Below are 13,136 nucleotides of genomic sequence, written 5' to 3' on the forward strand. Positions count from 1 at the left end.
TTGTTTGCGTGGGCAGTCGATTTTGGGCGAGCTTGAGAATACATTTAGGAAAGCTTTATAACTGACGTTTCTGCCACCTTTTCAGACGTTGGCTGCTCTTATTGTTTTATGTGTTTTGTTGTTATTTACGTGAGCTTATATCAATACAGTTTACGACACGTGTAGCGCTTGGCATACGACAGGCCGTAAAGTATAGATATCCTGAAATATTAGTGTAACACTCATACCAAATCAAATCACACTCACTTTCGGCTTAGTAACTTTGCGCGTTTAATGTAAACACAGTCAACGACACGTCGACGAAAAAATCACGGACACGTACAAAAAGCGCGCAGAGCGGAAATGGCGAACGTATAGAGGGTTAAACAGGCTACTCTGGGTCGAACGGGCGATCGCAAAACTGGAATGCAAGCCATGTATTTTACGAATGCCGTCGAACGGAAACATACCTGATTTTTTACTGTGGCAAACGAACGCGCGAAACGCAACAAAACGCAGGAACACAAAGGAAACAAACACGCATCTGGCAGAGCGACGTTGCAGTCGCAAATTTTTTATGGGGTTGACAATGAACGTTGGCGGACGAACGACATCGGTTTTATAAGACAATCGCTTTTGAACGTGCAAGTATAGTAAAATGATTGCCTTTTGTTGAGATCCAATTTGTGTCGCTGTGTTATTTCACAGTGATTGTCACGAAATCAGGTTGATTGGGAAAGGGTAATTCCAATGATTCAGGAGGGGGGGGGTGCGGGTTAATCTGCGTTGCTTTCACAGGATTCGAACGAAAAATCGCAGCGTGCGTAGCAGTTTTCTTCCGTTGGTGCTACAGCAGAGGCGCGTACAGGACACACGAGTTACAATTGCACAAAAAAAAACAAGAAAAAAAACGAGTGTTTTCTGCGTTTCGCGAGGAGCTTACATGGAAAGTATACATACATACGCTGTTACATGGAACCTTTATGGACGACAAGACGCGTGTTAAATATAATGGTAAGTGCTGATGCCCTTGGAAAAAAGAAAGAGTTACGCACGGTATACGAAAAACGATAAACGATAAACCAAACACAGGTCTTTAGGGCGGTCTAGGCAAACATATATATTTCAGGGAGATTTTCTAGTGTTTTTGCGGTTTAAAATCGACACGGCAAGTGAGAAGTCTACTCTAGTGTACACAACAACGAGACGGTTTTAAACAGTGCTTCTTAAACTGTTTCACTTACTTGCCAGTATCGTGGCAGACTACAAAATTAAAATTAGCGACGAAGCTTAAAATCTGACCGGATTCCGTTCTCGAGAATGAAAGCAAACTGTTGAAAATGCAAGGCAAAAATATTTATTCCTCTCAAAAAGACTGAGAATATCCAGAAGGTAATTATTTGTTAAGGAATCCGGTATTTTTCCCGGTGGCATATGATTATGCTTAATGTTAACTCTACAGCGAAACCGTTTAACGTAATTGTAACTTTCACCCCAATAACCGACAACTGGTAATCGGTTAGCAATAATAAGTTTGCCGCAACTTTGAGAGTTGTATGAAAATGACAAACATTATATGGTTGGAAAGTTTTGCAATAAAGAAAAAAATGCGAACAGGCAGTGAATTAGCTCAAGAAGCACTGACAAGTTTTCCGACATAGTACACTCACAAACGTGTCAGACAAGTGTTCAACAAAAAATCGAGCCATAAAACATAATTATCACTTTAAGTATATACTAAAACTGAATAGTGACAGCAATTTTGCGCCATAAAGTGTTTATTCTAACGACAGAAGAATTGCGTTTGGATTTTATGTATATTTGATCCAAATTGATATTAGCAACTGTCGGATCATACTGTGTCGAAAAGGGATATTTTTGGTACTACGGGAATAAAACCTTCAAGCTTGCCAAGATGGCTCAATTTAATCCAGAATTGCCATTTTACTGGGAATATATTGATAATAAAGAGAAAATTGAGTGTTCGTTGTCGAAAACGGAAATCCAGCCATAACTTTTCCGAAATCCCGACTCGATTCACCACGCTTATATGGGACCCGCCTCTGTCCATCCAAAATGCACTACTTCAGGCCGGTGCGAACAGCAGAAAGCAGACTCCAGGGGGGCCTTACCGTTTTTATTTTGCCGCCTTTACTTAACAGCTTCGCGTTCGGGCGAGTTGGCAATGTCCTTGAGCAGCTCAATCAGGTTGGTTAGGCCGAAAATGTAGCCGTGATCGGGTCCGTCGTGTACAAAGCAACTGTCCATGTCCTGGTGCGTCGATTTAGCGAAGTCTATCATACGGATATCGACGCGTACCGCATCGCCGGCGGCGGCGGGACTCGAACCACCCACCTCGGGAACTTGCCCGTCTGGCTGGCCGTCGTACATGACGAGCAACGAGCTGGAATAGAAGCGGTAGGTGCGCAGGCGCTTTAGACTGTCCCTTATGGATCGAAGGCGCTGCAAAACAGGCAGAAGCAGCTCATAGCGCGTTCGGTGTCCATCGTGGAAGAAACGACGCAGGGTCGAGCGCAAACCGGTTTTGTCCAGTTTGCGCCCGTAGTACTTGTCCAGGCAGAAGACCGTGCCGGATTTGGCGTCGAACACCTGCAAAACAGCGCACGGTTTAGGCCCAGATTAAAGCGAAAAAGTTTATTTGATTCTACGGTTAAAAACCTAATTTTCACTCTTCAGTTTAGTGAATGTTCATAAACATGTGTGTACACTGTACAACTGTGTCCTATCGGCCGAGGTCGTGAGTTCAATTTTCACCACATAGATACGGTACTTTTCTAAACGTATCTCGGTTGCACGGAAATCCTTATAAGCCGATTGATTTCAGTAGACCCTCATTGGACTTCCGGCGTATCTGTTACGTTAGTTCGAAAATGCGGTATTAGTTGAAAGCAAACGAAACGATTTAAGATCTAATCTTAAGATCACAAGAACAAACGGCATTACTGTTACCCTTGCCTGTTCAGCAAACAGGCGCACACGCAGAACAGTTGGGGATTTACTTTCTTGGAAAACGAAGGGACTGAGATTGAGCGATAGCTTTAATCGTGACTGCCACGCCCGCTGTTTTGACAAATCGAGTCGGAGTTGCTGCCACTTGCTCAAACACCAAGTGCGCATTGGTTTTGTGCTGCTTGGCGAGCCATTGCCGCAATTGCAATATTGCAAAGCTCAAAGTGTAGGAGTGACCTATGACTCTCCGTTTTCATCGCCCTTTTTTGAGCTTTGCACCGCCTTAAATACATAAACGGCCAAAAGCCTCAAAATGCACGAGCAAGTGTACGTACCAAGTGTTTGTTGGGTCATGAACTGGGCTTAACCACACAACCCGACATCACAACTCTCGAAATCACAAGTCATGCAATGCCTGCATTTTCACGAGTATAGACAGGGTCACGAATTTTTGTTTCCATCAAGGGATCGAAGATTTTAAAGCTAATAAACGCGAGCCGGATTTAATTTTTTGTGTTGATTTTAATGAAAATGTAAAGATAAAATCATTATATTACAAGATTATAGTGAGTTATATGAAATTGTGGTTTGTTTTAAAACTTGATCAAATTTTTGCTCAGTTTTGCATATTTTTCGTGAATTAAGTAATGTATTTCGGATAATTAGGGAAGTATGCCGGGGCCGGAAGAATCGAACCGGCCAGCCGAAGTTTAATGGCTCCTGGTGTAGATGGCGTGAAAACGCAGTATAGTCACATTCTAACCCTGCATAGATTTGCGTATCAAAGTCAAGTGCTTGACTCTGCATTGTGCACATTACGTACACTAAATCACAGCTTAATCAAAGAAGAGCACGTTCATAAACAGCTGTAACGTGCATTTTAATGTGTTATCTTATCATCGGTGTATCATCTGTACAGAATTTAAAGTTTCGCAGGTTTACGAACAGTTGCCGGGCGTATTACAAACGTGTTGTCGTGTAAAGCCGCCTGAAAATGTCTGAAACGATATAGCACGTACCGAAAGCAAAAGCGTCGACCAACGGAAGTCGTTAGGTTTGCGTTCTCGATAAATCATTTTAAAAGTCGTAATTACCATCGTCCGGCGCGTCAGGCCACCACATCACAAATGGTGGTTTCCTTTTGTTTTTAATTAATTTAAATTAAACCGGCTTCAATTGAACCGGAATGTATGTATGACGTTGTCGTAACGATTTTGACGCCGTTCAAGTCAAGCAGGTGAGTTTAACTATCACTAGGGGTTACTTTAACCTGATTTTGAAAAGTCCAAGCGGAAGAGCATTTAGAAATTGGGCATTAAATAGTGGGAATACAATTCCAAAGTTCAGCAAAACTTGGCCAATGATCTGTAAGCGGAAAACACAAAATACCGCCACCCTGTGACAAAAGTCCATAAACACAATACAATGAGATACCGTACGACATATTATAGTTTTAATTCTTTACGCGACAACGTCGTAACACTTCCTGTTAACAAAGTTCAAATCATCCAGCACGTAACGCATCCATACACACAATAGCGGTGTTACGCCACAAACAAAGAAAGCACAAGGGCCAGTGTTGGCGAAAACCAGGAAAACAATAGCAAATGACGTAAGTGTTTCGCGTCGTCCATCAGGAAAGCGAACGGGCGGTATAACTTAACGATTGTAATCTCGTGGTGTAACGAGGCGCACTTTCTTTCAAGCTTGCGTTGTAATTGCGGTTTAATGGAACTCAAACAATAGCTGGTAGTTTAATTGGGGGAAATTAGTCCATAATTAAATTCCGAGTAAATTTGAATAGCTTAAGATAATTTCTCCCGTTCTAATTACGCGAAAATGTGAATTAAAATGTTGTATTAATCAATACCCTTAAAATTCACATTTAATTGTCAAAATTAAAAAAATGTTTACTGGGTTACGTGCATGATAACGCATTTTCAACTAAATTCATTTAAAAAATAACCTTTAAATAACCTGTAAAATTGTCATAACTTTTTGCAAGGCTACAATATTACACCATAGCCTATAGGGCAGAATTACGCGATTTTAGGGTAACCGAGATTGCGTTCAGATATTTGCTCTTCAGGCGTCATTACTACACAATTTGTCAGCTTGTTGTCAAAACAATCCACTCGAGTTATCAAAACTCACTTGAGCTCAGCTGATAAAACTGCAAACGTTTGCAGATGCTCACCTCGATAAGTTGGCGCTTTTTCGCACAACGGATAATTGAGTTCTTTAACAAATAACCGTCGAATGTTAAAATGACGCCTTAGAACGATACTAGGTATTGACGAATTGCAACCAAGGGTTATTATTTAATTAAAAAAACATCTTTAGAGAACTATCATAATGCTCAGTATTTACAACTGCCCTGGCGTGAATTTATTTTGCCATGGATATCTATCACATTTTAAAAGGCACGTTAGGTTGATTTTTTTTTTCAGCACGTTAGGTATAGCAGGTCTGTTCAAACTACATTAGACGGGTCTGGGTTTTTTTCTTCTTGATTTCAGAATATTTTATTTGATAAATTAGAGAAAGGCATGTTCACCTATTCATACTCTTACCGCCTATTTAAAACAGGAATATGTATATTTCGTATCCAATTTTTGAACAACATTTCTTGTTTCTCATGCGCCCCCCCTGTTAAACATTAATTGCTCCCCTAGTCTAGAGTGATTTATTTTAAAATTACCAACTCTTAGATATTGAGAACAACGGTTAATGGCTGTCCTAACAGAAAGGCATAATACTGCATCAAAGGCAAAAATAAAATGACAAAGGACGGCAACCAAAAAAGGCAAATAAACTACGCCGCTCAGGTCAAGAGAGTCGGTTTTCGGTTGCCGGTAAGCTTTTGTGTAACTTAGCCTCTAAGTATGTCACACGCCCTACAACATAAAAGACGCGTTGAGCATGTACAATCATCGGATCTGTACGTTAGCACTATAGCGGCAAAATAATCGTCGGCTCGAAATGATTTACAACCGACTTAAGCCTGCTGAACAACACTTGTACAGTTCACACCCGGGCTTGAATGTAATGCGCGCCAAGGACATAGGGGTCACAGCTCACAACATGGCCGTACTAGATTCGACACTCGTAAAATCATGAGTAATTGACCCGAATTGCGGTCAACGCATATCATAGTACATCGAGTTTTATCGGCGTAACTACGGGTAATAAGGGCACTGATTTTGCTTGATAAGTCGTCATTCACTTTGAAAATGTTTTAGTACATCGCTTTGCATCTCCGATTTTCTCAATTTGTTTCTTTTTATTGTACATATTTTTATATTAATCTTTTTAAATATTTGTGTGAAATCACTTACAATTTGACCTGATGAAGCACGGTTGGGCGAAAGAGATTTCAATACAATTCGTCTTTATATAGTGCCACCTGATTCATATATTTTTATATATTGCTCACATAGCTGTATTAGGTTCAAAGGTCGTAAAATCCCAAGTGATTGAATGAATTCCGGTCGGCGCTGAGCATAGTACATTCCGGTTACGACTTTCTCCCCACCTTTCAACGTAAAAGCTACGCGCGGGCCTCGATTTGTTTCTCAACGTGATTCAGCTGGTGAATCGATAATTTCCAACTCGAGGTTTTCAGAAATGGTCTTTCGAAAATGAACTCTCTCGTGGTAACTCTGTGTGCTTTTAGAAACCCCCGTGCACATTATTGACGTTTTTGGCACTGGAAGTAAACCTCGCCAGGGTTGTGTTGCTCATAGGAAATGAACTGTAGTCGTTATGGCGTGCGCATATCGCACGAATGCCACTGGTGCTCTTCAATTAGCGTCTCATCGACTTACTGTAACTTCCGTCCGCCTTTGAGCGTGTTCTTATTATTGGCCCACGTACATTAACGGCAGATTTTTTAGGCGCAGTTAAGACGTTTGGGCGCGATATATTATACATAAGCTGGATTAGTAATTTACCTAGTTGTCGCAAATGTAACGTAATAGTCCACAACAGAAAAGTTGTCATACTTTCTGCGTGTTATGACGTTCATCGGCCTTGTATTTAGGAAACCCGGTCAACAAACCCGGTTAAACGTTTTCTTGAGCCTATAAGGCTTGAAGCGTTACCTACTTTCACGCACGTACTTTGTCAATTTGAGCTGCTTCTTTGTAAGCCTGCGACAAATATGGTGCCATTTAATGGTGTCGGACCGGTGCATGGCTGCACGATGCCATAGCGTTGGGTTTCAACCGCTGGAAAAAGAGTTGTACCGCCTGCCCGGTTTAGGCGATATTACGGCAGCAGGATATGCGTCGAATGGTAAGGTTTCGTGAGCAACTGAGAAACGTTGCGTGGCCTATACGTGCGTCGTGCACCTGCTGATGATTTTATTAATTACCGACTACGGGCGACCGGGTGATATCATAGGGTGTCGTGCAGCTATTTTGCGCGAAAGAGCTCTGCAATGATATGACACAGGCGTCCGGTTGTTTTCTATGCACGCACAGAACAACTTTTGCTCGTTACTTTTTGTAAAATTCATAAGGGATGGAAAAGGGCGGCTCTTCTAAAGTTGCAATCAAAACCAGGGTTTGCCAAGTTACAAATAGGATAAATATCAAAACTAAGTATTTTTGTTGAGCAATAAAACAGCTTACAGCTGTAACACTACACCAGTATTGTTGCTAAAATCGGTAATGAAATGTATTTAGTAAAAAAGCAATTTTTTCCAACCTATTTTTGTACTTGACGATAAAAACTAGCATGGTATTTATATGATTAGTCAGGATTTACCATGGCATGTTTTCATGTTGCTTTGCTAAAATTATTCGCACACCTAACTAAGCATTAAAGAACGAGTTTATCTTAATTAATGGAAATTAACAAAATGCAGACAAACATCTTGTAGATTTAAACGCAAGAATCAGACATTATTACCTAAAAACTGCCATCCAATTCACACTGGTTACACAAAGGAATTACACCTGAATAACACGCTGTTAACTACTTATGCTGACCCAACACTTGTGCGGTTGCACTGTCCGGTGAATTGCAAATTGAATACAAAGTGCTTCATCAGGTGAAACATGAAATCCTAAAGTAAATCTAAGAGGTCATCAAATTACCTTTACAGAGCCAGTACTTGGTTTTAAAGAGAACTTTACAGATAAGTCACTTTGAATTGAATGGTAATTTTGCTGTTACCTAAGGGTGTGACTGAAAAGTAGCTAAGATTACTTTAAAGATTAAAAATTTTATAAAAAAAAATTGAGCTCCAAACTTTTAATGCCCAAAGGTGTCCTTATTTGGTAAACCCGACTTACATACAAGGCAATTTAGTTGCAGTTAATACTGATAACACTGTCAGACACAGTTATCAACTGACACGGGAATTTAACAATGGCTTTACTATACTAAATAGTCATATGCATGTATTATCCTAATGTATGATAAGAAAATAAATGGAGTGTCCATTATTATTAGCAAGTAACTTTCAATGGGCTAAATCACAGCTGTATTCACACATAAATAAACCGTTCACTTCAAACTGATTCAATTTATAAATACCTTTATAATCATATTACTTAACCGCCTGACAATTCTTATTTTCTATCTTTTACCTGCATCCCTGAAAGCCGTACTCCGAGCTGTTGAGTTGTAGTGGAGGCGCATTTAATCTCATGGTGGTTTTTCTTGCACTCATCATCATAATCTCCATGGATACGAGTGCCCATCTTCAGATCCAAAACGCAAGGCTTGTGGAATTGGGATGTCACATTTTCAAGAAGGATAAATTCTGTTTTGTCAAAAAAAATAAGCATGATTTTGAGATTTTACTCTTATGTACACTGGTTGACACCAATCATAACATGTTTTTAATTAGATCTAAATTTTATACTTTGTTTCTTTTTCATAACAAAAATGCCAACCAAAAGTCTTGTGACCTAAGTGAACGTACAACATAAAATAAAAACATTGAAAACAAATTGCCCAAATGTAGCAGCATAAAAAAATATGACCCAACGTCTTTGTTTATGTCTTTATTTATCAATCAATCATGTTTTTTATTGATGAAATACAAAGTTGGTTACATAAAAAAATTGAATGTAAAGATACTAATAAAACTGTCTATTAAGCTCTGGTTTTATTAAAGTTGATTGTAGTTATGTCAGAGGAACACCATTGATTGCTTTACCATGACAGAAGAAAACTCAGTTGCAGCTAGAACTCAGTGAACCTACAGGCTTGCTTGACATTTAAAACCATCAAAAACTAATGGGCATGAGTATTGTTAATTAAAACCACTAAACTTTGAAAAGTCGGTCGAAACGCGGCCAATTGGGAAACTAATTGCAAACGAGGTTTACTCACGCTTAATGACTTTGTGCTTGCTTTCCAGTTGTCTCTTGAGACCCTCTTTGTGAACTTTAAATATCCAGGGGTTTACTGTTTGGTGATTTGTGGTTGGCGTCTGGCCAGAGTGACATCCCTCATCCACAAACACACTTCCGGTCCGCCGCAGCTTTATTCTGCATCATGCAAAGAGTACACAAATTAGGCACTACTATAAACAAACCAGCGAAGAGCGGTGCAGGCTGCACGGCGAATACATTGCCTTTATTCATGGGATACAACTTATTAGTATCTAACTGGCATGTATGCTAAGTTGAAATTAAACCATAAGTTACACAAAAAACTCCAGTTACTTTCTTTGATTGGAAAATATTTTTTATATGCAAGTTTGGTTTAATTCATTGCAAAGTAAAGTAAGTTTTACTAAACCACATTAGGAGAGGTGTTTTAAAAAAATGTAGTAGGTGGCTAAACTTAACAGTTTGGTGCACATCTTAGTTTAGGTTCACCAAAGAATATAAAAACAATGTTTTACGACCTTGCAAGTTAATCATTTAAATACTTTTTGCAAACCAACTTATTGTAATACGGCACTTTTGTAGTAACACCAAATCCAGTCAAAATAACTAATCTATCCATTTTTTTGAGGTAAATGTAAGGACGTTACGTGGTGGAGCTGCTGGATTCCAAGAATTTGAGATGCGAAATGCTTAAGGTGACTTTGTTGCAGGGGGAAATACTTGCCTTTTGCACACACTGGTGGATTTGGACTTTGGTGTTTGTTCCATGGCGATGGTTTGTAAAGTAATATCCTGAGAAATAAAAATGTCAAAGTTAAACTGGAGTCCGGGTTTGAAAACAATGTGCAAAGAAAACTTTTTACGAGTAATAGTAAACCTTTTTACAACAACTATAGACGCCAAGTTTGGGGTGCTCAGAACACCCTAGTGAAAACTTGGGGCTCAGCTCCCCTGAACAATGATAAATCTTCCTGTGAAATATATATACGTTATATCTCATTTAATGCAAGCGTTTTGAATCTCTGACAGTTACTTTTTAGCATTATTTCTCATGACAGAATAAAAGTGTGAAATATTAAAGTTGCAATATATAATACTTCTGACATGAACTTTTTTTTCAGCCTGTTATAGTGACGTCATTTTTAGTGGAAAATTTAAAATCAAAAGTCGGTGTTTACGATTCCAAACGCTAAAAAAATCTATTTAATAATAAAGCTGAATTTTTTGTATGCACACAAATTTATATCAAGGGCAACTTAATGGTGATCAAGTGTTTTATAAAACGTTCAACGTAATGTTGTTTCTAAGCTTTGACTACAAGGGAAAGCTACAAAAACAAGACAAGGCCTGGTACAAAGCAGTCTAAAGTGAACCAAGCGTGTCACGAAGCAAGTCACAAAAGCCAATCAGGATGTTGTTGAAAGCTGACACTATGCTCATTGTACCAGCACGGAGCACCACACCTTAATCAGAAATAGCACCTGGACTACACAGTTATATTCAATTCAACCTTTTCTAATCATTGGTTCAATCTCACAGTGCAAAGGTTTTTATGCCTGTGTGTGGATTTCTGATTTGAATGAAGTAAGTTAATTATAGTCCATTGGCTACCGTCATAAAATAACTCAAACAGAAAGCCTAATATACTAACAATTAACAGCCTAAGGATTACCAGTATTTAAATTATTACCCCGTTTTTACCCACAAATCCTGATTTCTAAGAAATAATTAGTAAAGATACTCTTATATACAACTCAAATATACACAACAAATAAATCCATGGCAGTTAAATATAAGCATGTGTACTGAGAGAAGGCGTTCTTTAGCAAATATTTGTAGAAATATATAATTAAAAACCTAAATTACTGGTATTTACCTGTTCCTCTTCACTGCTATCCGATGTTGAAGCATCATCCTCAGATTTCCCAGCCATTTCAAGCCTCGTGTCAGGCTCAAATGGATAAGCTGTGAGGGCCACATACCCATCAGGAGTTTCTTCAATGTTTACATTCACAACACCTGTAAATAAATTGATATTATTTCACACTACCATACAAAAAATCACTTCCAGAAATATTCACAAACACAAGGTTTAAAGCCATTTGGCATATTTCTATTTTTTTTTAATTTATGGCGACATATGGAATAGAAGGCCTACTTAAAAAATCAATAATACCTTATTGTTCTGTAAGAAACATCTCAAATCAATACATAGTATACAATGCAGTAAATTTAAGAGATATCTTTCTACATTCTGATATTGAATAGTTATTTTTTGTTGGATTTATATTTACCATATTTCCTAACCTACCTTTATATCTAGGTGCAAACTGTTTAATATCAGCAGGTAAAGACTTGTAGAAGAAATGTTCACGGTAGTTTAAAGGCTTGCAAACAGTTGTCTCATTCAGGCACATCATAGTTGCTCGGCCAGCCACCTTGTAAATAAATGTCTCAAATAAATAAGAGAAATTTTAGTTGGGTTTAGACTGGAGTTAGTAATTTGGGTTTTGAGTTGGTTTACATGTACTAAAAATACATGTTTAAAAAACTAAAGCACAATGTAATTACTGCTTTACATACCCAAAGTACGTCTGGTGTTTGAGTGCAGTGTAGTGAATTCACACTTTAAACAAACAAACCATCGAAACAGTCTATACATTATACAACTTGTATCCCTAAACCTTTTGAGTAAAGTATACCTGTGTTATTATAGGACCAGACCATAATACAGCATAGGTTAATAGGTTAGATAGACCATGAAAAAGCACCCAAAGTTTCTATTTGGATGCGATAAAGGTTATTTTCAACTGTAGGTTGTTTATAATCACAATGTCCACTCAACGAAAAGTACCTAAAGTGATAAAAATAGAGCAACTGATTGACAGAAGTCTATTTATGTTTAATCTTGTTGTTTTGAATAGGTATAAAAGAAAAAAAGATCTTCAAACCTGGTGTAGAAATGGTTCCAGAGTTATTCCCCGTCCAAAGTTTGCAACATCTTCGTTAAGTTGCAAGTTGTGAGCACTACTCATAATCACCATGTCGCAAGTAAAAAACGATAAATTAAGGAGTAACTTAACACACAAAACACACGCAGACAGAGGCAAAACAAAAGGTGTAACTGCAATGCAAAAATTCTAATGTGAATGATGTTGTTTTTGGCCCCAGGCCATATTTGCACAAGATTTTGATTTTTTTATAAAAGGTTTTAGTTCAGAACTACTATGCTGAATTCGAAACTTGTTTTGCCTGCAATAAAAAGTTGTTACAAATAAAACAAATTTAGATTCGTATCATTTTACTTTATATCAAAACCTCTTGTTGGTCAAACATTTTATTGATTACACCTTTAACTCCATACAACTTTAAATCTAGGCATGCACACACACACCTCTAATGATGTTGTTGTAAAGTTATGCAACAAATAAAAATAATGTAACAATAGCGGAATTATATTTTAATAATTATTTTCCTGAGACCATGTAAACTCCTATTTATACTAACCCACTCCAACATTTAAACTATTTGCCTCGTTTAAAACATCTGACAAACCTAGCAACAGGACAAAACATATATTTGGTGATCTTAATCTTACCAAACAACGCAAAAACTTTTGTTAGTAACTATAGACATAAAGAGGTTGAAATTATTTTTTTTCTTGTTGTTTTACCACAAATGCTGTTTGAAATGGAGGATCATAAAAAGAACCACACAACACCAGTAAAGCATCCCCAAAGCATCTTATCAGAAAAAGTGAAATAAATACAGCCCTGGTTAATGTATTTTTTGCCCTAAGAGTTTGTTAGCTATATAGTGGTTATACATGGAAACAAA

The 13,136-nt window shown here is 38.0% G+C and overlaps 1 protein-coding gene across 1 annotated transcript; it reads right to left on the reverse strand.

Moving 5' to 3' along the window:
• Nucleotides 1–252: 252 nt before the first annotated feature.
• LOC146145553 (inositol hexakisphosphate kinase 3-like) lies at nucleotides 253–12,642 on the reverse strand. The gene is made up of 7 exons (XM_083389773.1): nucleotides 12,251–12,642; nucleotides 11,611–11,737; nucleotides 11,176–11,318; nucleotides 10,024–10,091; nucleotides 9,298–9,455; nucleotides 8,547–8,722; nucleotides 253–2,589 (listed from the first exon to the last, which is right to left on the reverse strand). Exons 1-7 carry the CDS (start codon nucleotides 12,341–12,343, stop codon nucleotides 2,131–2,133), a joined length of 1,224 nt encoding a protein of 407 aa, XP_083245899.1. The 5' UTR covers nucleotides 12,344–12,642; the 3' UTR covers nucleotides 253–2,130.
• Between the last annotated feature and the right edge of the window lie 494 nt (nucleotides 12,643–13,136).

Source organism: Ascidiella aspersa, chromosome 5, assembly GCF_963924565.1.
Source record: "Ascidiella aspersa chromosome 5, kaAscAspe10.2, whole genome shotgun sequence".
Taxonomy (NCBI): domain Eukaryota; kingdom Metazoa; phylum Chordata; class Ascidiacea; order Phlebobranchia; family Ascidiidae; genus Ascidiella; species Ascidiella aspersa.

Bases quoted from the DNA above. Each gene is read 5' to 3' on its own strand.
- LOC146145553 (XM_083389773.1), bottom strand. From the start codon at position 12,343: ATGGTGATTATGAGTAGTGCTCACAACTTGCAACTTAACGAAGATGTT. The intron at 10,092-11,175 runs GTAAATACCAGT...TTTATTTCTCAG, and splicing joins ATAGCAGTGAAGAGGAACAG to GATATTACTTTACAAACCAT. The intron at 2,590-8,546 runs GTAAAAGATAGA...GCTGTTTTGCAG, and splicing joins TACGGCTTTCAGGGATGCAG to GTGTTCGACGCCAAATCCGG.